The sequence below is a fragment of the Oxyura jamaicensis genome, chromosome 1 (assembly GCF_011077185.1).
Source record: "Oxyura jamaicensis isolate SHBP4307 breed ruddy duck chromosome 1, BPBGC_Ojam_1.0, whole genome shotgun sequence".
NCBI lineage: Eukaryota > Metazoa > Chordata > Aves > Anseriformes > Anatidae > Oxyura > Oxyura jamaicensis.
The window spans coordinates 31,986,805-32,012,328 of NC_048893.1; the positions used below are offsets into that span (position 1 = coordinate 31,986,805).

The following is a 25,524-nucleotide window of genomic DNA, read 5'->3' on the forward strand; positions in this document are numbered from 1 at the left end:
GTAACACCGCCAAAGGAGCAGAAGGGTCACAGAGCAGAGGGATGACGGCACCACCCCTCCAGCCACCTCAGGCCGAGGCCTCTCTTCCCTGCCCTCTGAGCCGCTGCCCAGGCTGAAGGCCCCAGTACTCAAGTGGCCTGGTGGGCTCCCCAGGCACCATTTGTCCTCCTGATGGACCTTCAGGAGGCCCACAGGACCCACAGCAGGCCCCAGACCCTGGGGGAGGGCATGGAAAGGGAGCACAAAGGGCAGGGTGAGGCTGGGGGTGCTTGGCACCTGGCCTTGCTTCCCCCAGAGAGAACAGCCACACTTTGGAGCCCAGATGGAGTGTAATCTCTGGATTTGGGGTGCTTCTGTCCCTCCTGGAGGCGGGTGCAGTGGTGTCATTCCCAAGCCTCAGGACTGCACACACCGCAGCCTGTAAAAAGATGCACCTTCTTGGTTTCTAGTGTGAGTTGTGAGGTGATTTGGTGAGGACCAGGAAAATTAACTGCACGTGCTACTAGGTACTTCCATAGCTGAGAGATGTGCTGGTGATTGCAGTTTACTGCCACGTGGAAAACATTTTACAAATGACAATAGCACAGCAGAAAAAAAAAAAAAAAAAAAAAAAAAAAAAAAAAAAAAAAAGAATCTGTGTTCTATGGATGATATGCATTAACTCTCAGCTACCTCAGACCTCCCTCAAATGTTGATATGAAAATAAAAAAGGACTTGGAGAATCTTAAGAATTCCTCAGAGTGTGTTTATCTAAAGCTAGATGTTTGTATGCTTGAGTGAACACTGGAGGCTCACTATCAAGTGAGGCAACAAGGCAACAGCCTTGTGACGTCTCCATCAACTATGTCCAATTTTATTGCTTACAACTGCAGCCAGTATCGCCAGGAAACCAAGCTGCTGTGGGAGCTTCAGATAACTGAGGTGCAAGCCCGCACTGGGAGCATCTCAGCTCCAGGCTGACCTACCTCGGCTTGTCTTACCCAGCGGCAGTCTCCACGCACATAACGTGGAAGCACGGTCATCAAAGACTTCCGTAGTCAATGGCAACTTGGTCCTCAGGCTGTGAACCTATCTCTGCAGGGTCCTCTTGGTCTGTCATGACTCACAATGAACTCTGAAGTTAATTGGGCCCTAATTTCTCTTTGGGCTGTGTCTTTACAGCTAACTTGCTTTCAATTGGTTTGTCTTCCTTTCTAGTCTGCGAAGATCATAATGGTCTTGTTGGTAGAGGGTGCTGAAGCAAGGGAAGGCACTTAATTTATGTCAGGCTTTTGACTGTGGGACATATATTCATCGGAGGAGCTGTGCGGCTACAGTGATGGCAACTGGTATTTAAAACCCAGTACTAGTAAATCACAGCAGATAAAACAAATGTGATGTATTAGGGCAGCTGAGGAGTGACACTTGACCACTGTATTGTTGTTCTGACACTGAAGGTAGTAATGCAGTTTTGTGCCTTAAAGTAGTCCTGCTCTGCTAAGCAGACCATCACAATTCCAGTTTGGCAGGGAATCAATAAAAACAAGACAACTTTTCAAAAACTATTTTATCCAGTAAATGTGTACAACCCCAGTGTAAGTGCTGGCACAGGTGTGGCCAGCAAATCCAGCTTTTAGCGGAGTTACCTGAAGCCCACAGAGGGCTTGCCTCTCAATTTCAAAATACAGCAGCAGTTCAAATGCAATCAAATGGGATTGCAGCTGTGCCTGAGGTAGACTGGCGTCATTCGCCACTCATTTGTGTTTTCTCTTATAAAAATAGACCAAGAGCCCTAAGTGGAAATTGGCACCTCCTTGTGAGGTACCAGAGAAGTTCCTTTGAGTGCCTGAACCCAGGAACAGATTTTCAAGAGCCACATTCAGACCCACCTGTAGAATCCCCAACAGGTGGGTGAGAAAAGCCTCTCCTGTTCCTCAGGCTGCTCCATAGTGCAGCAGGAGCCCTACATCAGCGGCACGGCCTAAGGTCTCCTGAGTCTACTGCTCTGCTAACCGAGGGGGCAATGAGTCTCAGCCCCTTCCCCCTTTCCCTATTGCATTCTGTATTACATGAGCATTGAGAAGTTGCCAGAATAGCAAGGTGCCCAGCCTAAGTATCTGCCTCTGAAGAGCTGGGTTTTATTGCAGCTGACAATTTGAGGTACCTAAACTCTGCCAAGCCCTAGGATCCCAACAAACATCCTTCACAATATTCACAACACAGGAAATACTTGATATCCCAAAACCATACCACAAAGCCACCCACCAGGTCTTATCTTAAGAAGTCAAAGTAGTATGTTCCTGGAGTTGGCTGTAAGATGCCATCTGTTACATCACTATAATACCAAGCCAGATGTGTTCTGTGCCATGCACCCCTGCAAAGTGCCTGTCATGAAGTACTTCAAACACCCACTGGGGATTTTATGTGGAATTGGTGTTCTCTTTGTTCTTTTAGAAATAGTGTTTACCTGAAGAAAACATATGCATATTACTCAGTCCTTCACGCAAAAAGACTGGCACTGTAAGTCTCTCAAATTTCCTGTGTTCACAGGGAGTGCTATTCCTCAGTTACCAGGATTTTGTGGGATGGACTGAAGAGAAATTCTTTGAACAGCTTAAAAAGAGAGGAGTCAAGGTGGTATATGTTGTGGGCTAAAACGACTTCAGCTAACTGAATCAGACTCTTTTACATACAATTCAAAATTCACGGGTATATTTCTAGGGTTTTGAGGACAGTTTGATAAGCATTATCAAGTAAAGTATAATTTATCTGGCATATAGAAACTTTATTCTAGCTGCAGAATAAGAATTCTAGAAGGAGGTGTTAGAGATCTGGAGGGCCGTAAAGTGGTGTAAGTTTTAGTAGCTATGGTGAAACCAGAACTTGCTCAATTGAAAACACGTATGACATTCCAACTGTGAAACCAAATCTGCATGAGCTGCGCTTGATCTTTGCCTTAGTGAGATGTTCTTCACATGCGATCTGCTTAGCACATCACCTTGGAGCTGTGACAGCACTTCCCAGCCAGTGCTTGCAACATCATCACCTGAAAGAATTTCACAGGGAGCACTCTGGATCCTGTTGACCCTGTCCATAAGGCAGAGTCACTCCTAACACTGACACTTGATTGACTTGTGGGAAGAGAATATGAGCAGCTGTCAAGACTCCGTTCCCCTGAAAGGTGAGATGGGAAAACCCTAAATTGCCCCCACCACACACCAATTTCCTCCACTATGGCAAGCACAGCTACCTCCACTTGATCATTTGATGACAGTTTGGAAATAACTGCCTGTCTGTCATTCTAGGCAGACACTAGTCAATGCCATTCATGACTCTCACCCACTAACACGAGTCGTGAACTACTCAAACAGGGCAGGACATCATGATTTCCACAGGAAAATTGGAAGGCAAATTCATTCCCATGAGTAGGCAATTGGTCCGTCCGTCCCTAAAGGTTTCAGGCAAAGTATGAGTGAGTTTCTAGGATTTCTGTTGCAAGACAGGAATAAACTTCTGGCATTACTAAAAAGCCTATAACACATGACATACTAAATGGGTCCAAGTGCCCTCTGAGGGCAAGTATCTAGACAGCTTATGTTAATGAGGGTTTGGAAGTAGAGGGTGAGATGACTTCTAATTTTTTTTTAATTTTGTTTTCTCTTTAAAATAGTGGAAGACCAGGACTGCACAGCTGAGCACTTGGAGGGAACACCATGCCCAAAGTGGGATACAAAACTCATCTGATCATGCATGTGGTTTAATGATACAAGCTTTGTCACGGCAATCTTAAGGTTTTTAGCTGTAAATGTAGCTAAAGGTCACCTCTCAGATACTCCATCGTAACAACGGGACTCTTAGATCACCCTCCCCAGGTAAAACATTAAATATCAATTGTATGTTTTTTTCTGGAAGATATAAAATACAGTTCTAAAACCTTTGGAGCTCAAAGGCAAGAGTAATTATAGATGTTCATGGTGTGCATGATGAGGAAAGCCAGTCTAGATTATCATAATCATCTCCTTTGGCTATAAAATGTATCAATCTAACAGAAATGAAATAGTCCTTATAAAGTCAAAACGTTCTCCAAAACGTTGTCTGTAGGATAAAATACCTTTAGTTTTTATTCTCAACAAATAAATTCATAAATGTATGATTAAAAACAAACAAAAAAAATAAACCTTTCTGCTCTCAAGCCTTGCAAGTGAACAAAAATCAATTCTTGAATTCACGGGGTGATTACCTTAATGTGGATGAAGCAAACACATCATTTCAAGTAAAGCAGTTTTAATAGTATTTTTTCAGGCTTCTCGTATTACACAGAATGCTGTCCTGTCTTTTAATACATATATATATTTATGTGTACTTCTTGGCATGAGTTTAAGGAGGAGTAAGTGAGGAATGAGATTACTACAGCATGCCATCTCTTTAGGTACTTCACTGAGGGAGGCTCTAGTGGCAGTTTTTCCAGTTATAGCACTGCTGCTTAGTCCGTTTGGCCTGTAATTCTGCATATTGCCATCACAATTTTGAAATACAGAACAGATTACAAGAGATTGCACTTACAGTCTGACAAAGCCACTGAAATTGAGTTGAAAATGCTGTAAGTTTCATCCACAGGATAAAATAAAGGAGTTAGTGAATTGCATTTCCCAGTATGCATTCAAATCAAATCATTTTAAACACAGTCCATTTATTGTGCGGGTTGGTTGGTTGTCTTTTAGTATTGCATACTTTACTATGGTTACCAGCTGATGTGTGCCTGTGCTATTTGAACTAGCTGGATACTGATATAGGTGAGGACAGATGGAGGAAACATACTAAAAATTACATATGAACCTACTGTGTCATTTAATCAGTTTCAAAAAGAACCCAAAGCAACTTACTATCTTCAGGAAACCAGGGTTATTCTTATACACAAAAGAAATTACTTGGTCTGAATGCAGTGAGAGATAGAAGAGATCATCTATCAGCGTGTTTTAATGAATATCTATATACAGTGCAGATGTATAAATCAGAGCCAAACTTCAGCGTCATGCTCTTCACTTCGTTTTACTTACCATCAGTTCCTATTCCACTTTTAAGGTCAGTAAAAGACTGGAAAAGACACAAGAAAAGGCTGAGTATTGAAAAGTATTTCTTAAATCATTAGTTGTTTGTCATTTTAATGGTGTTAGACTTTAGCAAATTTATGAGGCATAAACTAGTTAGCTTTACAGTGTCCAAATATTGTTAGTCTTAGAAGACCTCTTATTTGAAGCCCGTGTTCTCCACTCGATTTACAAACTGCCCCTATTTTTTAAGCTGATGATGTAACTGCCTTATTTGCAGTGTCTTGGTCAGGATACAAATACAATGGGCTCTACGATGAATTTGCTCTTGGAGGTGGTTGTGTACTAGCCAGTCTTTCAGAATTTCCTGGAGACTTCTCCTTCCACCTTGGACTTGCCTGCTCCTGAGATACTTCCCACACGGAGGGGCATGGGGAAGTAAAATTCATGGTGGACTGTGAGAGGTAGTTCTCCTGAAGACCTTCTTGGAGGCACCTGTTTGAAAGCACTTCTTTTTCTTTGGAGTTGCGCCACTTCATCCTTCGGTTCTGAAACCAAATTTTCACCTGTTGGTAAGTTAATGAGAGTTTATTAGCATTCTTTTCATTAAACAACATTGCCTCTATAAGTTTTTTTTCCTTCCATCCCCTTAGTTTCATGCTCCCTCCCTGCTCGATGTTATAGTAGATCTAGTCAAGCCAATTGACTGACGTTAACTGAGGATTTTTCCCATTCCTATTTATTACAGCTGGGCCAAATACTCATTGTGACTTTCGCCACCTCAAGCAGGTGATGATTTGGCTTGTACTGGAAAGATGACAACCCAGTGCTAGGGACAATGCAACTTATAGCGCCATTCTTCTAGACTGATAAGGATTCTCAGAGTAAATTAGCATCATCAATAACAAAACTAAGTGATAGTACTGGCAATGTGAAACTTCGTTTTTAAAAGAGGCTCCAAGAGCTAAGACTGTCCCATTCACAAACATAGCTTGGCCATATAGCTTCAAAATGTGTGTTATATGACACAGAAGTTAGGATTTAAAGACATTTTGTCTGTCTAACTACAGTTTTTCAGGAGTTACCTAGAATCATGTGCTTTTGAGACAAAATCTATATTTCAAAAACTTTGAGTCACAAAGGTTGGGCATTCAAAATGCATTCGTGAAATGCTGAGAAGAGCTTAGGGGAAAACACATCTGGGAACTGTTACATTAAGAGAAGAAATGGATGTGTGTATCAGATTATTCAGGTTATATTCTTTTTTTTTCTCTTAAATATTTGCATGAAGTTTCTTCTGGATTATAGAAGGGGATATAATTCCAACAGTCTGAGAATCATCACCTTTGCTGGCAGGTATTATTACTCCAGCACAACCAGTCAGAAATAGAACAACTAACTTCATGGGAACTACTCATGAAGAGAAGAAGACATGGGTATCAACTGGTCTCTCATTATCATAAAATTATTTTCCTGTAATGGTAGCTGTTATCTGTGTCTCACTCCATTATTTTTTATTCTCCATTGCTCTCTTGAATATCAAGAACATGGAAGAAAAGATCAACAAAAATAGTTGTAATATTAGGAATTTGACTATATACTAGGAACTTTTTAGGCAGCTCACTGGTGAGTGAAATTGCACATTTTCATTGAAATGAAATTCTTTATCCTGCAGAGATTACAGCTTTGTTCATGTTCTGCTTCTTTTTTGTTTATAGTTGGTGTGCTTGAAATGGAGTCATTCAGGTTGCAAAGATCTAAACTTCCATGCAAAGTAAAGCCAACTGCAAAATTGGATTAAATTGTTCGGGGCCTTGTCAAGTTCTGAAAACCTCCAAGATAAAAATGATGAGAGCAATCACCATTCACAGGCTTTTCTGCTCACCAGACAGCTTCTGCCATATGTATCTTAGGCACTTTCACTCCTGCTGGATGCAAAGAAATAAAATTGTATGGTCACTCTCACTCTCTTTCAGGTGTACTCTGGAGACCTGTGTCTACTCTATCATCTTCAGAATCCCACCTGCCAGTGGCTACAATGCTGATTTTCTGCTCTAAAACCCTCACAAACATCTTTTTCCAGTTTCTTTCAGGTTTTGCACTCTTCAAGCAATGCACTTTTTTTTTAAAATGTTCAGCTAAACTCTGAAGTCCTACAGTAGAATATGCAGTCATGTATGAAAAAAAAAAAAAAAAAAAGAATGTGAATTAGTAAGTAAAAATGGAGCCTTTTATAAGTCCACTATGCAGAATTTTTCTTCTAGAGTTTCTCTGAACTCCAAAGAGCTCTTTCTTACTGCAGCTAAGTTTGTTCTGCAGGGTGGTTTCCCCTGTCTCTTGGGACAGTATGGTTTCTGAGCAAGTGCTGTTGATTGCATTTTTACTAGCTGTACATGTGTGGGTGCAAAGGGTGCTCAGAGGAATACAGGAAGGCTCCATGCTGTGTTGTTTGTTTGTTTGTTTGTTTTTTATCTGGCAGCAAGATGCAGCACAGTTCCCTACACCAAAGCTGCATCAAACAGCAAAATGGGTGTTGGAAATGAAATGCAGAGGTCACATTTCTCTCATATGTGTGAAAACAGAGCGATCAACTTCTGATTGTACTCCTTCAGGAAATAAACCAGGAACTTGGTCAAGCATTCTTTGGTTAAAAGTGCCATTGATTTACCGAGGTCTTTGCTCAGGGAAGGAGCGCAGGGCTGGCCCTACGCTGTTCAATGTTCCTCCTTCAAAGCCATTTTAAAGATTTCTCTTCAAAGGACAAAAAGTTATGGGTGTTCTGTCATTCCTTACCTGAGACTCCTTCAGACCCAGGTTAATGGCCAGTTTCTTCCTGTCTGTTTTACTGATATACTTCTGCTTCTGAAACATTTTCTCCAAAGCTTTCCTCTGGTCTTCAGAAAAGACAGCTCTTCGTAATATACCTCTCCGGGCTTTGGAGTTAGACTCCTGGGTCAGAAGAGGCAGGACACTTTCCTCTCCTAGTGGAAATAGATGTGAATTTCACATAGTATCCAACACATATTAGAAAAATATTAAGTGCTGTTCATTATAATGCTAGCAGACTACTGTGCCACTTTTGATTTGTTGGTGTTATAAGTGTGTCGTAATGCTTCAGTCATGTTCGTTAAGGGCGAAATTCTCACTTGGATCTAGAGGTGTTGTCAGTGGTCAAAAGTCTCCCTTTGACATGGTAAAAAGTAAATCAGATGAGTTCATACAGGAATATTAACACAGGGCCTGTGCTACTGTAAAATCCAAGTACAGTCAGGGAGAAACTTCTCCGCTTTCCTTTGCACATTATCATTACTGAATGACCTGCAGTAAGTTTTCCTAGGAGTTTATTTTTTCCTTCTGTGAGATGCAGAACCAGATAAAAAGTGGTCTGCATTACTGACTCAAATAAACTAAACAGGCTTTCTTAAGTTTTGTTTACTAATGAAAGGCTTTCAGAGTGAAGTATTTCTCAGAAAATCTATGGCTATTCACTTGCTTATTCTGGAAACCACAACAATTTCTTTATTACAGGATTTGGGGAGTACTTGGACTTGTTCCTGTCAGCCTGGTTGCTAATCCTTTGACACCCCATAGGACAAATCCTCATGCCCAGTAAAGCCCAAAGCCCTAGTGCTTTGCCACGCTCCCTCTCGCACAGAAGGATGTGGTGTAATGGGAGTGGTCCTGGTGAGGCTCGGTATGCCTCCAGCAGTCCCAGCTTCCCAAAATGCCCCCAAACCCACGGAGCAGTGCCACAGGCTAGCTGAATAGGGCCTGTCACCAAGCATCAGACGTGATAATTGCACGGGACACTCACAAGCAGTCCAGGAAAGAGTTGCCCTTTGATTCAGAAACCCATGCCGTGGCTGCAAAGCCAAAGACACCCCATGATCTTTCTGTGAGAGGGCAGAAATAAAGGTGGTTTGGTTTGTATTATGTGCATTTGGACTCTAAAGGTGTAAGCTGTCCTGTTGATGGCACCTCCCCACGTACACACCAAGATTGCTGTCCCAGTTTAGAGTTACAGCAGCTGCAAAGGGGTGTTGCAGTTCAATTTCTGACAAGGATTTCCATGTCAAAAGCCAATTGCAAAATTCTCATGTAAAGTATATTTTCTAAAACATTGTACTCTTCTTTCATGAAAAAGTTTATTTTAGTCAACTGTATAGGCAGTGGGGCAGAATTGAATACATTTGTTCAATAGATATAGTGCCCTTGAAAATACTGATCAAATCCAGATGCAGCTTTCACAAAGTGTTCCTTGGGGCTACACCACCTTTCAACTTTGGTTTATTATACATAAATACACATGGGTATGTGTATCTTTAAACACTCACGGAGAAACAAACACATGTACACCGAGGGTATTGTACAACTGTGTATGTATGACAATGAGGAATTAGAGTGTCTATGTTTGTCTTGTAAAGTTGACTAGGTAGTTTTGTGGGGTGTGTTTGACTGGTTTGATATTACATTACACACATTACCACTGTATCTTGCCTCCCACTGTGACCAGCAGAGGAAGAATATTAGAAGCTGAGCAAATATACAATGATCTTTCCCCAAAATACATTGCCACTGCCAAGCACTACTGTTTAGGCACCACTGCATTTAGTATTTTCTACTAGACATGCCTTACTTGAATTTTTCTACATCTTAAAACCCCATCTTTATATTTGTCCCGTTTTGAGCAGTGTCAAAAAAGTAATTATTTTGATTTAAAATGTTACAGCATAAAGAATGGATACAAATGTATTTCAATTTTCAAAATTATATTCGGGACCTGATACAAAAATCATAACCTACTGGTTACTGTCCTGATATTTATCACACAGTGACACAGTCAGACTCCCTGCAAACCAAAATAAACTATCTGCAGCACAAACGTCAAAATGTCACAATGGAGGTTTCTGTAAAGGGCAAGCTGGGTCTGTATTTCCCTGAGGAGCGCATAGCCCCCGCGTGCCCTCCCAGCAAGATCTGATCCTGCTCACGAAGCTGGGAGCAAGTACAAGCCCTTCATCCTCAGTTGTGTTTTCTCTCCGTCTTGCTGGAGTTTACGGAATTCAGGTACCTTTTTCCAGAGAGCCTCCCAGTAGTTTCTGATGAATCGTCAGCAATTCTCGAGTCTACTGGAAGGTAGTCTGATGGTGGAGGAGCTGGTACTTTCTCTCATCCTTACCATGGGATGAGAGATACCAGTGAGGGAAGAAGCTTAACAGGGCTGGTCCGTGACTCCCAGGCAGAGTTCCACAATGGAGTTGTCAGCCAGGGACACAGGATGCCAGATTATGTGACCCCTTAAAATTTGTCTTGCCTGGCTGGTTGTTAACAGTCAATCAGCAAAGAAACAACCTCCTGCCAGAGCACTGAGGCGCCAATTAATTCCTATAGAGGCAGTATGTACGGTACGGCTTAACACCTGCATTAGGATAATGTAATAGTGAGGAGTGATTCGGTAGATTCTGTGAAGACTAAGGCACAGTATGTGACTGATTTTAAAAGCCCAACTGAACAACATTTAATCATGAGCAGAACAATCATAAGCAGCAGTAAACAACCACTGGGTCATCATTGGGTCAAAAATGATGATCCCCACTCATGTTTGGGATAATGAATACTCATCCTCGATTGACTAGCCTAGATGATTTTTTAAGAATACCTCATATTCCAAAATGCATTCTGACTCTGCACTCAAAAATTACATTTCAGTTGGTGGGTTAAAATATTTTTAGTATGTGAGGATAGGCAGTTGTTCATTCATTACAACAATTCTATCAGAATGAAGCAAGTCAGTTTGCAACCTGTTGCAATGTAAGTGCATCAAAAGGTTTAGTGCTCTTTTGACATAAATGCAAATCTGTTACCAACTATTTCCTATGTTGTCGGTTTTATTTTTGTTTTTGTTTTGTGTGTGTGTGTGTTTTTTTAAGTCTCTCCTTTGTGTCCTAATATATAGTGATAAATGTCCCCTTAATCTGTGGAACAATCTTCATTTGCCTTCATGGCAGAGACCACCTTGAAGGAGCAAGTAAAAGCTTTAGTCATGGTTTCCATTTTTTCATTTGAACTCAATACATTCTAGTTAAATGGACAATTAATAGGTCACTTCCAAAATAGTAGTGTATCACTCCTGGTTAATAAACAATCCCCACAGTTGATAATGGGCCTATGTATTCAGCAAGTCCCTGTATACACTCAGCTCATCCACTAAATCCCTTTTCAGGTAGACAGGGTTATATGGGAAGATGAGCTAGAATGAGTCTATAAAAGTCAGTTTCATTCACTGCTTTATTTTTCAGTCAAGTGCTTTAAATGGTGTCCAGAAAATCTCTTGGAATGTGAGACAGGAGAAAAGACTGGCACATAGAGTATTGCTTTATGGCCATACAAAAGGGCAACTGACCCTTGCCCAGGCCTTTTCAATGTGAAATGGTTCCTAAAGTTCATCTGCACAGTGAAAAATTGTGGTGAGGTCGCGTGTGGATGAGTAAAGTGAAAGTGGTGATTGGTCATGGTGCTGTCAGCCATTGTGGGAGAGCCGGGGCCATGTAAAACGCTCTGTGGGAAAGTGTCAGCCCCCTAAAGAGGTGCTCAGAAACTTGCAGCTCATTAAACTGCCAGCATTTGCTGCCTCACTTGTCAAGAATCATTCAACTTAGCAACTGCCCTTCATACATTCATAAAACACATGCACGTAGCCAGGAAGGGTTTGAATGCAACTGTGATAAAAAAGTATATGCTAGAGCACTCGTGAACTCTAATTTCCATTTGGATTTGACAAAGGAGTTGTGCTTTTTCTCCATTTTGAAGGACGAGGAAATGCCTCTTCTATTTGTGTTCCTGAGCCATAAACATGTAAAATTAGAATACATATTCTTACACCATGGCGTGCAAACTTCACAGTCAAGGTTAAATTTAGATTTGGATTAAATGGAAATGCATTCCAGGTCTTAATCCTGGGTATAAAGTGCATGCTGTCCAAAATTCTCTTCAATATGTGTCTTCACATTTTTACATTATAATTTTAAAAAAAGAAAAAAACATTAAACATGTGCATGCATTTGAATGCTACAACAAGAATGACTGTTTTATATAAATAATGCTAGAGCTTCCCGAATCATAATTTATCCCTAACAGACATTAAAATGCAGCATCCATTTTATGATCTTTCAGCACTTTTCTTTTCTTATTTGCAAGTGTTTATTGACACAGATTTTTAAAAGAGTTACTGATTTTTAAAGAATCTTTTCTACCACACTGAAAACAAGGAGATTTCCTAGGTTAGCACTGCCTGGGTGTCTCAATGCCATTAGAAATCTCTCACAATTGCTCAGTGTACTTAAGTTTGATAAATCTTTGGAAACCTTCTGAATAGGATTGCTGTGATTTTACTAAGGAATTAGCTGCTGCCATTGCATCACCAATTAGTTTTCCAGAACACATTAAATCCTGCTGCTTTGGTTTACAGAATAACTCAAGCATTACTGATGAAGCATAAAAACTTACTTGGAAAAGCAGTGGGGGATGCAGGGTGCTGACAGGACCCACCGCAGCATGCTGAGTAGAATGGCGGGGCTCGGAGAAAAAAGTGTTTGGAAAGAGCTGCAGAGAAAGCATAGATCTAATTGATTATCCATTGAGCTTAGGTGATATTCATAACAACAGTCCTCCAAAAAGTCAGTGTGTAAAGTCCTGCCCCACAAGCTCTTTTTCCTTTTTTTTCTGATATTTTTAAGGCAAACAAAGATAAGCCAAGTAATTGCTCTTTAATTTTAACAAGGCTAGTTTATATGTATCATTTAAATACAATATGGAAAACACTTTGTTTATTATAAGGATGAAACTCTGAAGATGTGAGATTTACTTCTGTAATTGCTGGTTTTTTTTTCCTAAATATTAGAATTGAACATGTTGTTTAAATAATGCATTGTCAAATTAATTAGTATAATACATCTGAGAAAGTTACTTCAAATAATTCCAGTAGGCGTAATACCTTAAAAAAATCTAAAAATTAATCCTGACTGTTCTGCTTGTTCTCAAGTGCTGTTATTAGTACTCAAACCAATAATGACTTCCATAACTGAGGAACCTTTATGAATAAAATATTTAAAATGCAATGACATGATCCAGCTGAGCTATATAGGCATGAACTACAGGACCTGATTCTGCTATCCCAATGTTGAATTCAATCCTGCTTGGAAAGTGCTCTAAATTTCAATAAACCACTTGCCGAAGGAGGCTCTGCTTAATACAATAAAAATTGCTAAATGATCCCACAAAATTACATAATATTTGGTAACATTTCTATAGATTTTTTGAACCAATAAATCAGAAGTCTCTTTATGTTTAAAAAGTTATCACAAATCTTTAAAAATTCTTCCTTATCAAATAATTCCTTACATTTTTTCTATAAGGCTCATGGGGTTTTTAATTAATCTTAATTACTTTTTAATTTCTCTCATATTAGTCAACTATGAGATGTGTGGCTTTTTTTTTTTTTTTTGAAAATAGATACATCATGCTTGCTAGAATTGTACGTGGTCAGCATCTATGTCACTTTCCTGTCTTGGTTTAGGCTGAAAATAAACAGCTCTACACTCTGCACTGTAGTTTGTCTAAGTCTCCATAATTAATCAGATTAATTACAAGAGTAATTGCATACTTAGATAAAAAAAATAAGACATCTGGAAGAAAGATAAATAAATGCATATAAGCAGAGTTCTTTTTTTTTTTTTTTTTTTTCCAACTGAAATTAAAAAGAAATATGACACAAAATTAGATTCCTGAATACTTACTAGGGCATCTTAGTAAGTTTTCTGATGTTCAGATCTGCTGTCTTCCAAAGCAATAAAATATTGCTGTAGAAACCTCAGTCTGAACATTTTGAAAATATTTACCTCTGTCTTTTTATCTGAATTCATACAAGGTAGGTGAAATTTCCTTTAAAATGACAGGTGTTTTATTACTGCAGCTTATCATCAACACTTTGCTGTTTATAATGAAATATAAATACACTCCAAAAGGAACTAATTGCCTATATTTGAGTGCATGCTTGCAAAACATTTATGAAAAGGAATGATTTATGCCAGGCTTTAGTATTCTAAAGCTTCTCTTTCACATGAGGCCAGCAAATATGACACTGTGTCCTAAGGAGCATTAAAGAGTCAAGAAAGTGCAGCTGAATTTTATCTGTCTTATGTATCCAAGGGGCATCAATGCAGCTGGAGCAATACAGAAGTTGGAAAGGATTTGACTGTAACTGAAGAAGCACAGAGATGGAGAAGGAAAAGACCTACCAGATAATCTCAACCATCTTCCTGAACATGAGAGCTTGTTCTTTACAACACTTTTTATCTGCTGCTAATGTTTTATCTACTACAGTTTGGAAACTCCCAAAGGAAGGGCTTTTCCTCCCCTCCTTGGCAGCCACATTATTTGTGCCATTATCAAGCTTGCCTTACAGTAAGGTAAAATTATTTCTAACTTTTCACTTCTAAAAATACAACTTACCATACAAAATGTACCACACTCAGTTTCTTTGCTTCCCTTCCACATGTATCAAATATTCCTTGACTGCTATAATGCCCTTAATCATAGCTTGAGCATCCTATTTATGTCATATGATTTTTGTCATGTTGGTAAGAAACTCTTACGGTTTCTTAATTCTCTCCAGTTCCATGCTCTTTTTTGATAATATGGTACTCATCATGACGTGTGATACAGCCAGGAGATATTTGGATAAATCAGAATTGAATAAGCTATTGCTTCAGGTAGATAACGTACTCCTGCAAATAAAGATAGAGAAATAGGAAAGGATAGGTTTTCTCCATTTACTAAATCTCTCGACAAACTAGCTACAAGCACAAAGGCCAAGAGATGGATCAGTGTCAAAACTTAAAATGTACATTTTGCTTAAGAAAATTTCAAACTAGCCACACACGCCCACGGATATTGCTGGCAATGATTTAGTGCACTAGCACAGCACAATGATGCAAACAGGAGAGATCTCCAAGAAGAGATCTGCTCAAGTCAACAGAAGTCACCCTTCTGTCTTTCTTGGCCATTTTGCTTAATTCACTCAACTGTTTTGTTTTGTTTTGTTTTGTTTTTTTCTGCCTGCATGGCACATATCTCTCCAAGGGAGAACATTTGTTTAAGCAATTAGATGCAGATACCTTACATGAAGGTATCTCTGAATCAAGTGGTTCCTGAGACTGTTTCTCAGGATAGGTTTATTCTAGGTCCTGTGGAATAACCAATAGCATTATGTCTCTCTAAACCATACAACCCAATGTGTATGTCTAGTTTATAAACTTCTTTAATATGCTCCAACTACACTGATGCACAAGTGAATTGCAGGTCAGGTCTATCAACCCATATCTTCAGATCATATCTACTGAGGCAGCTGCACTCAAAGCAAAGTGTAGGAGTTATGCAGAGTTGCATCAGTAAAGAATCTGACACAACACAGGGATACTAGATTCTACCGTGGGAGCCCTGTGTAAAAAAAATGTTAATGCTTCACCCTAGCACACAGGGAAAGTATTGCCTATGTTTCCATCTTCTGGTCACATGTATCATGGCCACTCTACCACTATTTGTTGTATGAACAATCTAAAGCAAACGTTGTTTGCTGTTCACACAAGGCTGAAAATTGGGGAAATGTCAGAATATTCTGTATTTATTGGCCAGAATGAAGTGTACAGTAACAAAAACGTAGCTTTCACTTCAAACTACATGGACTAAACATGGGCTAAATCCTAGTAATTCATATCCAAGATACCTAATTCTTCTGCTTGGCATTCCCATTTCATAAAAACAGACGCTGTATAGAACTAAGCATTTCACAAGAGAGAGAGACTTTACAGGTTTAGCTTCACAGATGCATGAAAATGAAACATCAGAGTATGGTATAAATGCCTTTTGGCACTCCAAAAATTGTACTATATGCTTTAAAAGAAAATTTATTGGATCATAAGTTAAAAAGGATGAAATACCTAAAATGAAATGAGTAATTTATTTTTATATTTTCACACAAGATATGTTCTTTTGACAGTGTTACTGCATGCAAAATTTTGGTAATAATGCTCATTTACATTCAGCTTTGTGAATTCAAAGCCTTTTCCCAACAGACAATAAAATGATACTAAACATGCAAATGGAACGCGAGATCATCCAGTGCTAAAACTCAGAGATTAGTTCAGACACTGACATTTTAAAACATACTGCCCACTCTGAAAATACTCTAAATTGAAAAACCTTGCCATCCAAAAGCCATGCCAATAATGGGCTTGGAGGTTTAGCTTATAACTACCCAGCATTTTAACAGGAAGGTTCCCAATCCAATCCATTTGAAATGGATATGTATTTTTAAAATAGCATATTATTAAAATTATGCTATTAAAATAGCATATTATTAAAGACATTGTTTGCTTTTCCTAATCCTACCATTGTGAAATGACTTGGGAAATAGCGTAGGCCATTAGCCAGGAGGCAAATGACAAATGGTGATTGAGGAAAAGCAAACCTACGGTAAACTTCAGGTATTACCTACACAAGCCTCCTTCACTGCACATGTTGGTTGTGGTGTTTTTTTATAGCTAACTGATAAAAATGTTGTATAGTCTTGTGACAAGAGCAGAAACACCTCCAAAGAGTTACTCAGCAGCAGAAAGCCAGCTAACACGCAACAGCAAGCACAGGAATAAAGACAGAGTTCAAGCTGTGTGAACACAGCCCTTACATTCTCCAGGTATTGCTAAGCCCTCATGAACTGCTCTCCTCACTGATGCCCAGGCTCCAGCCCTGGCAGGAAAATAAAAAATATCATTAAAATTATCTCATTTCATATGAGAAACCTGGATGAAGTGGGTACAAGTCAACTGCAGTTTCCCACATACATCAGTTCTTGGCAATGACTAAAGCACGCTTTTGCACATCTGCAGGAAAGCTGCATGTCTTGAGGAGCTCCCTGCAACCAGTCCAGAAGTGGCTGAGCCAGGCCGGTGGTCCAGCTGAGCCACAGGGCACCAGTTCTGCTGCTGAACCACAAGCCATGGGCCTCTGGGTGAACCACAGCTCAGACTCCTGCAGTTACTGTGTTCAGTGTGATGCTTCAGCAGCAGTTGTGCAGCCCCAAGCGTTTCAGCCAGCTGGAGGAGAGCCCCTGGCCACGAGAAGGAAGCAACAGCTGCTGCCATCTCCCACCAAAGACGGTCACCAGCACAAGGACGTGGCAAAACTTACTGTGAGAACTTGTGGTACAGCATCCCTCAGAGCTGGCTTTTCTGCACTCCTAATGTAATTGTCTATTTGTTTGCATTCATTCCTGTAAAACAGCAGCATGAATGCTCTGGTCCAGCCCAAAGGGCACACCAGAGTGACATACGCAGATCAGTTTTAAAACCCCAGCAAACACTCACAGAAATGGTTTTGTAGTTCCAAAAATATATTTTGAAATCCTGCACAAGCAGCCGATGCAAGAAGCAGGCTTGCATTTTTATAATGGGTCTCAATGGGGCTTTCAAAAATTATCAGAGTAGTTACTCCAGAAAATCTATGTCATCTAAAAGGGCTTGAAATATGCTAACAGCATGATTATCTTTTCCTTACATCTACAACAACGTTGTGGATGTCAGAGTCTCACCGAAGATTAGCTCAGATCACATGAATCACTGTTGGTTTTCAGAGGCACCATCTGCATGTTCTTTTATCAGGGCATGCCTTGCTGTATGTGTATGATTGGTTTGTTTCTCTGCCTGAGGAAACTAGGGTGCCTCAGGCAGGCGACAATGCATGGTCGCACTCCGGTGTACACTTCACCACTGGGACAATCCAAAGCAATATCCAAACCCCACACCACTTGCCAAAGACTACATGGCTCTCCTGGCGTCAGCAAGAAAGGCTGTTTCCGTCTCCACCATACCTTGTACCTGTTGAGAAGAAGGATGGGGATCTGGAAAGCTGTGAGTTTACCAGTTTTGTCTCCTGCTCTGTCCTTCTCCTTCAAGATACCCATGTGCTAGCATGTCCCCAGCACTTTTTGCTTACCAGTTCTTGTAAAAAAATCTTTTCTCACTCTCAGTTAAATATTTTAAGGGCATTACTGTCACTTCTCTGTCGAAAAGTTTGGTGTGCTGTCTAATCTCCTTGTCTCCTGAATAGCCTCCTGAATAGTCAATAAGAAGAGATAATCAGCTCTATATAATGACTCATCACCTTAAAATAGCTACCTAAGAAGGTAAGTTGTGTCATCCTCTGGAGGTGTCTCTGTATTGACTATGGATTAGACAAGGTATTTAGACAACTAGATTAGACAAGACACCTATTTTTTAAGCAGCTGAAGTAAGACGGCATTCTCACTATCCTTCATGGGTAACATCAAAAGAATACAAATTCTCTGCATAGCCATAAAGAGGCAGGAAAAAATTATACATTTCAGCCATAAAGGCACTATTATTTTTTTATTTGATTACCAAAATAGTTCAATAGAAACTATTGTTGCAGCCCTAATTCTAAATCTTACCATTGGCCAAAATGCACCATTTCTTCCAGCAGTATGCACTGAGTAGCTAAGAATTCCTACCTAAGCCAGTCTTTCTGCATTACTGCCAGTTCCAAGAAGCCAAAAGTCTCCAGATTGGCTAAATGTCAACAGAATGAAAAAAATAACAAGTGGTGAATTCTGCATTTTTTTTTAACACATGAGCTTTTTAGTCTTTTTACATTTGTACAAGGAAATATTTCTTCAAGTTGAAATCCAAGGTATTTATATAGTCACAAGATTCCAGCAGCAGGGACTTTAGCAAACGCCACCAAATTGTCCAAGATCCATGCAGACGAGATAACCTCATCAGCAGACATACAAAATACCTCAACGGAATTATGGGCTATAACTTCAGAAAAAGGCAGCCTCTCACAGGGAATTTCTGTGAGCTTTTCAGGACAAAGCAAAAGCCACTTATTCTCCAACATGATGACTTACCTCAAAGAAACACAGCCCAGGTTACAGAAAATATTTATGTGCCTAACTTTATAAGGATCTGGGTCTATGGATCTACATTTGAAACAACCACCTATTGCTTTATGTACCCGAACTTGCTTTCATGTTATAAAGATTACATTCTGAATTATTTTATGGGTTATGATTGACTACCAAAGCATCACTTAGAAAAAATTAGAGTAGGAATTGGTTTGCAGAGCTGCATTCAGCAAGATTTTCTGTGGAAGGCTTTTGCTGGGCAATGGAGGAAGGGAATTTGTCTTCCAAAATTATGGGGAACTTAGGAATGCAAAATAGGATAGCACAATGAAGCCTGAAATCTGGACTCATGCAGAGAATTTGCCTGATGAGATTAATCCTTATCACTTCCATCTGTTTTCTATAAACATGAAGAATATGCTACGAGATTTCAGAAGACCTCATTCTGCAGCATAAAATGCATTTTACAGAAAGAAATTTGCTAAGTGTAGGCATGATTAATTCCACAGTTTCCCCTCAGTAAATTGCTTTTCTACAGACCTCCAGCACTGCTCTCCCAAGTGCTGCTCTGAGATCTTCTGGCACTGCTTAAACTTCACTAGGGACCTCTCCAGACTTCTGGAGCCTCTTCCTTTCTCAGAGGCAGTGCATGCACCCTGTGCAACCAGAGGAGAGGGTACTGCCCAGTGCTGACACTGCCTGCCTGGAAGCAGGAAAAGATGCTACGTTGGGGGAAATTTTATGATTTCTGATACAGAAACTTCTCTGTCTCCAATCTCCAGTCCTGTTGGAGACTTGATTGTTAAAACAATGAAGGAATCTCAATGTTCCTGGCAGTTGGGACATAAAAGACGCCAAATAGATGTCTCCACCCCAAGGGAACCCCAACAAAACAGAAATTTTGAGACCTATTAGTCAACAACTTGTTGACTAAGTGAAGATGGCAAGTTCCAGCAGCTAGTGCAAACTTCGTAGGAGCAGAGCTCTACCTTTACTTTTAGTGAAAGTTACAGCTCTATGTGCTGCTCAAGGACGCAGTCTGACAGCCGGTTGGCTTTAAATCAGTAATTAATAAGCATTTTTTCACTGGAGACATCCAAAATAAAGGAAAGAATCACTTATTTTCAGTAATTTAATTATCTCCTGGTTGTCATAAAGAAACACAAGAGATTCTACTAAAAGCTAGAAGTATGTTGGTTAAAACAAGCATTGCAGGAAACAATTACTGTCATCACGCTGCGGGAGAAAATTGACACTGGTCTAAAGAGTCAGCCAGCAGACGAAGACTTTGTTTTATTTCCCTGCAATGCTCTCAGTTTTCTGTTTTACCTTAGGCAAGCTGTTTCCTTTTGCTCCAGCTCCTCCTCTAAGCAGCAGAGGTCTCTCCTATCTCACCGGCACGTTGCAATGCTAAATGCATTAAAATGTAAAGTACTCAAAAGTTGGAGAAACAGAAGTCACATCCATATCATAGAATGGATCTTTATTACTATAAGTCCTGTTTATGTTTATATTTGCTCCAATTCCTTTCTTTTGTGTTATGCACCATATTCTATTCTGTATTCTGATGCTTTAGGAAAAAAATCTGTATGACTAATTTTTCAGCAAGTTTTGCAATGGAAGTACTGTTACATTTATTTGTTTCATTGTGCTTTTCAGTTTTGTTTCTCTGTTAATCTATCAATAGAACAACATTGAGGCGGAAAGACGGGTTCTTGCCACGTATATACTAGGGAGAACATTCAGGATGTAAAGCAATTACTGTCATTTTCCCTCCAAGGCAAATTAGTTGAGAAGAGCAGAGATTTTCAGAAAATAATTTCAGGTAGCAATGTAAGTGGGTACGTCTCACTGAGGTCACTCTGACCTGGTGCCAGCCAGTACTTGGGGAAACCGAGTCATGAGGGAAGATGTGGAATGGACCTCTTTAGAGTCTGTGCTACGACAGGCTGCATCTCATCATCCCCCAGGTAATTTTCCTTATGTCAGAAAATGCTGAAGAAAACTGTCAAGTTTTTTAATTTATTCAGATGGTGATGACAGCATTGGAGTACAAGGAGAAGGACCAAATCCAAGAACAGCAAGCAGAAATTGAGGACCTCTTCCCTACCTAGAGTCCATTAGTTTGCTCATAAGCTTTATTTTAGGCTACCCTCACCCTTTCACAGTCAGAGTAAGTATAAACTGCATAGGTGTAACACATTTCACTGGGAAGTGCTGCTTTACAACAGTGAGATTTGTAAATGTTTCTGCCCAGGAAGAACACACTCCAGGTGTCTAGTGATTAAAAAGCAGAACCAGATTCTGTTTTGGTTTACATAGTCATGGCTGCAAATCCACAGTGCAGAAGGCAGAAGCACAAAGCAGAGACATGATTTCACCTCTATTTTATCAAGGAAAAAGACCCTGAAAGGGAAGAAGCAGGCCCACAGCACACAGGTTAGGAGAAATTCGGTTCAGCTGGACAGAAACACAGTGCTTAATGTATCTGCTGAAGCTGGTGGGCCCAGTTCAGCCTTCTGTCATCAACACTGGGGCTTGAGAGCAAGGTGCAAGAAAGCCTGCAAAAATCCAAAGATGGTAAAAACCAACACACCATTGCAGAAGACACACGTTTTACATCTAACCACACTTCCTTCTGGTTTTGCTTCCTAAATTCTGGATGCTTGTTCATGTGGTTGTACTCTTAAGTCAAAAAATTTATATATTTTAAAAACCTATAATTTGATTACATTTCATCTGGAAATATCAATACAATGCTGGAAAGTGATTTTAATATTTACAGAGAGCATAAAGATACTTATTTTCAAGATTTCTTTCACTCATTAGATGATGTATCTTATGGTGTAATACTTTGTGCGTACTTGTTCAATTTTTCCTTTAGGATAATTTTGGAGGAGAACTCAAAATACATAACCAGATAAACACTTGAATGATAAAACTAAAACAGTTTAAACCTGTAAGTAATATGTATGGAAACTTGATGATGAAACTCTGGGGCTAAAGAGTTACAAAGAGAAAGGCTGCCATGACCAAACATCACAGATGGAGTCCCACCCCAGCCTGTCTCTGCTGCAGACATGGACAAAAACTTTCCAACTGACATAAAAAATACTGGATTTTCATTCTTTAGCATTTTTCCAGAGTGTTAAAAGGTATTCTAAAATGGAGTGCTTTGTTCACGTCTTTCCTTGATAGGTGCTGTGGATACATGTTAGTTTTGGAACTGTAAAACGTCTCCGTTTATTCAGTTCGGTCCCTGATATGATTTCATATGCTTTGGTTTCAGAAGATTTTTGTGGCCTCACCAGAATTTTGGAGTACATGAGCAATGCAGATTACTTATCCTGCTAATTTTGATACTTTTCATACTTTTCAGTCCTCTTTTCTACAGATATATTTAAAAAAAACAAACCAAAACAAACAAACAAAAAAAACTTCTATTATACACAGCTAGTTTGTTGGAACACTTTTAGTTCCTACACAATATGTCAAGATCTGATAGTTCAGAAAACTTAAAAACAAATTTATTTTATTATGTTCAGTAGTCTTACTAAAGACTCAGACCAGGATTTTCCAAAAAATCACGTAGTTTAGGGAGTCTAAACAGAGATGCATTTATACCTCCGAAAAACCTACAAATATCAGTGCATACTCACAAATATCCATCAATTTGAAAACCTTGTCTAGTACAAATTCCTTAGTTAAAATACCTACTCCGGTGCAGTCATTTGCCCTCTCATAGCGTAATCAGGAAACTGCATCCTGACCATGCCTTACTCAGAAATGCCAGCATTCAGCGTGTGAACAGTTTCCCTGGAGTATGCTTACGCTGGAGAGAAGACACTCCTTAGAAACCACAAAATCTGGCTCAGCAGAATAGTTCTGATCTAGCTTGTACTTATAAGAGTTCAGAATCCTAAGAGCACTCATCACTTTAAGACATCTAAGTTGGATCAGCATCTATATATTCCTGCTAGAAATGACTCTTCTTTGTTGTGCATCTTCTACACTAGCAGGAGACTTTTTCTGAGTGCATAATGCATGAGGAAACCTAGGATTTCTCACTGCCCAAATGTTAGGGCCTGGTGCTTTAGCCCAGAGTTCCCTCTGAACTCCCTGGGAGTTGTGGGATCACAAGAAATGTAGGATTGGACCCCAGGTCACTAGGAAGACCTGACCTTGCAACGCTTTGCTAAGTTCATGGGTACCACTGTAGGCTGATGAAAGAAAACTAATTCTGGAAGCAAACGTTTAAAAAACTCTGCACTCAGTAACTCCTGCAACACTTAGAAAAAGTTTACCTGTAGTGATGAGTACTGGGAAATCTGCTGTGTCCCCTTTTATGTGTGCTTTGTGCATAGAAAAGCAGCATTTTCTCTAGACCTTAGAAATATATATATATATATATATATATGCACCTAATTCCAGACAGATTACATTTATCCTGGATCCTGACCTGGTCTACACTTGGTTAATATAATCATGTACTTAAATAACTGAAATGCTTAAGACACACTTACATCACTGAGGTCTGGAACATTTAGAAATGTTAATGTACGTTGGTTTGACTCCCTCCTGCCTTACCTTAAAGTACATTATGACAAATACCCAGAATAATGCTTTGGATTTTGCAGAACAGTTTGTAGGATTTAATTGAAGTAAAATTACACTTGGAAAAAAAAAAAAAAAAAAAGAATTCTGGTTCTAAAATGAGTCTTTCGGTTTCACATCTTAAAGCCTTAGTTCAACAACTATGCTTCTGTTTGTTGTTATTTTAAGAACCTTTAAAACTGAATGACCATATAACAAAATCCTGAAAACACCACAGAAGGCTGATATGTGCTAACAGAAAGGCAAAATACACACACTGAGTCTAATGCTGAATTTTATGAATTAACTTTTAATTCAACTTCAGATAGCTCTGTGACTGACAGAAATGCTCGTTCCTAAAAATGCTTCAAAACTCTGTTTTTATTCAAACAAAATATATGTAGCACGTTAAGAAATAAAACTTGTTTTGGAGAAAATGTTTCAAATTGACTAATTCAGCTCACAGGAGGCCTGCCTGGTGGAGAAGCACAGTCCCCACACGCCAAGCCGTGGGCAGAGCGGGTTGCCAGAGAAAGGGCAAAACCGGCAGGAGTGACAAATTCTTCTTGTGGATTCATCACCTAATAAAAAGCACTATTTTTACACCGAATCGAAACGCTAATTATAGGCCGTTTATGTGGCTGTAAAGGTATTTTTTTGTTGTTTTTTTTTTTTAGTTTGGGGGAGGGGTGTGATTGGTTGGGGTTTTTTGGGGGGTTGGTTATTTTCTGGGGGGCAGGGTGCACATTGTCCCTTCTGGTTTTGTCAAAACTTATAGAAAATTGCCTTCTCTTGATTCAATTTCCAATTTTCAAGGAAAACCTCGCACCCCTTTCCCTGTTCCCCCCGTTCCGGGGACACCCGCGCTGAGAGGCGCGCTGAGGAGCGCTCCCGCTCTCCTGCCCCTGCCGCCTCTCAGACCGCGTCTGCTCGCGGGGAGGCTCCTGAATCGCCTCAGCCTCACAAGAAGCTACCAGACCTGCAAGAACCGTGATTAACAGCAATTAAAAGCACTCCTCAGCAGCCCAACGCCCTGCCTCCCTTACTACGCCCGCAGGTGCGCAGGCCCGCCAAGTTTAAAGCCGCCGTCGGCGGAGGCAGCCCCGAGGCGAGGCGAGAGTCTCCGCCGCGTCCCAGGCAGCGCTCCCCGCCTTCTCCCGAGAGGTTTTTGGCCGCGGAGCCACCCTCGAGGTTCTCCCGCAGCTCCCCGGGGCCCCGCGGGCACGGGCCGGCGCTCACCTGTGGCCGCCGGCGGGAAGACGCCGCCTCTGTCCGCCGCCGGAGCCCGCGCTGGCAGGCGGCCGCCGTCCGCCGCCGAGGGGTTAAGCACTTGAAAAGCCCACCGTGTCGGGAAGGGACCCCCCGAGGGGCTGATTTGTTCCGCCGCGGGGCACAGCTTGAGGGGGACGGGGCTGGCGGGGAGGGGACGGAGCTGGGCAGGGCTCTGCGGCGCCCCGGCCCGCAGCAAGTTCTCGATGAGGAAACTTTTGCCCAGGTTGCCGAAGCCCGGCGCCGCCGGCAGGTTGAGGAGAGCCGAGGAGCCCACCAGGTCCCAGTACAGGGCGCTGGGCAGCATAGCGAGGGCTGCCCGCCCCAGCCCAGCCCAGCCCGGCCGCCGCGGCCCCTCACCGGGCCGGGACGGGGCTGCGGGCTGTGGGGGCCGGGAGGGCTGAGGGGAGCGGAGCGCCGGCTGGAGGCACGCCGCGCCTCTCCGCCGGGCTGGAAGGTGTGTCCAAGCGCATTCATTATGTCAGCCGGGCTGGGGAGTGAGTGATGGACGCGGCCAACAATGCCGCCTCGCCCCGCAGCCCCCCGGGGACGGGGGCTGGGCGGGGAGCGGAGCGGTGGCTGCCCCCTGCTACCCGCCCGCCGCCATGTCGGGAGCCCGGGGGCGCCTCTCAGGGGCGCCCCCGGGCTCCCGAC

At 41.0% G+C, this 25,524-nt stretch overlaps 1 protein-coding gene across 1 annotated transcript; it reads right to left on the reverse strand.

The window, feature by feature from the left end:
- Positions 1 to 4,246: 4,246 nt before the first annotated feature.
- DBX2 (developing brain homeobox 2) lies at positions 4,247 to 25,485 on the reverse strand. The gene is made up of 4 exons (XM_035315192.1): positions 24,841 to 25,485; positions 12,534 to 12,629; positions 7,821 to 8,008; positions 4,247 to 5,593 (listed from the first exon to the last, which is right to left on the reverse strand). The coding sequence occupies exons 1-4, from the start codon at positions 25,175 to 25,177 to the stop codon at positions 5,339 to 5,341; spliced, it is 876 nt and encodes a 291-aa protein (XP_035171083.1). The 5' UTR covers positions 25,178 to 25,485; the 3' UTR covers positions 4,247 to 5,338.
- Between the last annotated feature and the right edge of the window lie 39 nt (positions 25,486 to 25,524).

Excerpts from the sequence above, each read along its gene's own strand:
- DBX2 (XM_035315192.1), bottom strand. The coding sequence starts at position 25,177 with ATGCTGCCCAGCGCCCTGTACTGGGACCTGGTGGGCTCCTCGGCTCTC. Across the intron at positions 12,630-24,840 it reads CTTCCCGCCGGCGGCCACAG|CTCTTTCCAAACACTTTTTT; the intron begins GTGAGCGCCGGC and ends CTTTCTCTGCAG. Across the intron at positions 5,594-7,820 it reads TGGGTCTGAAGGAGTCTCAG|GTGAAAATTTGGTTTCAGAA; the intron begins GTAAGGAATGAC and ends ACTTACCAACAG.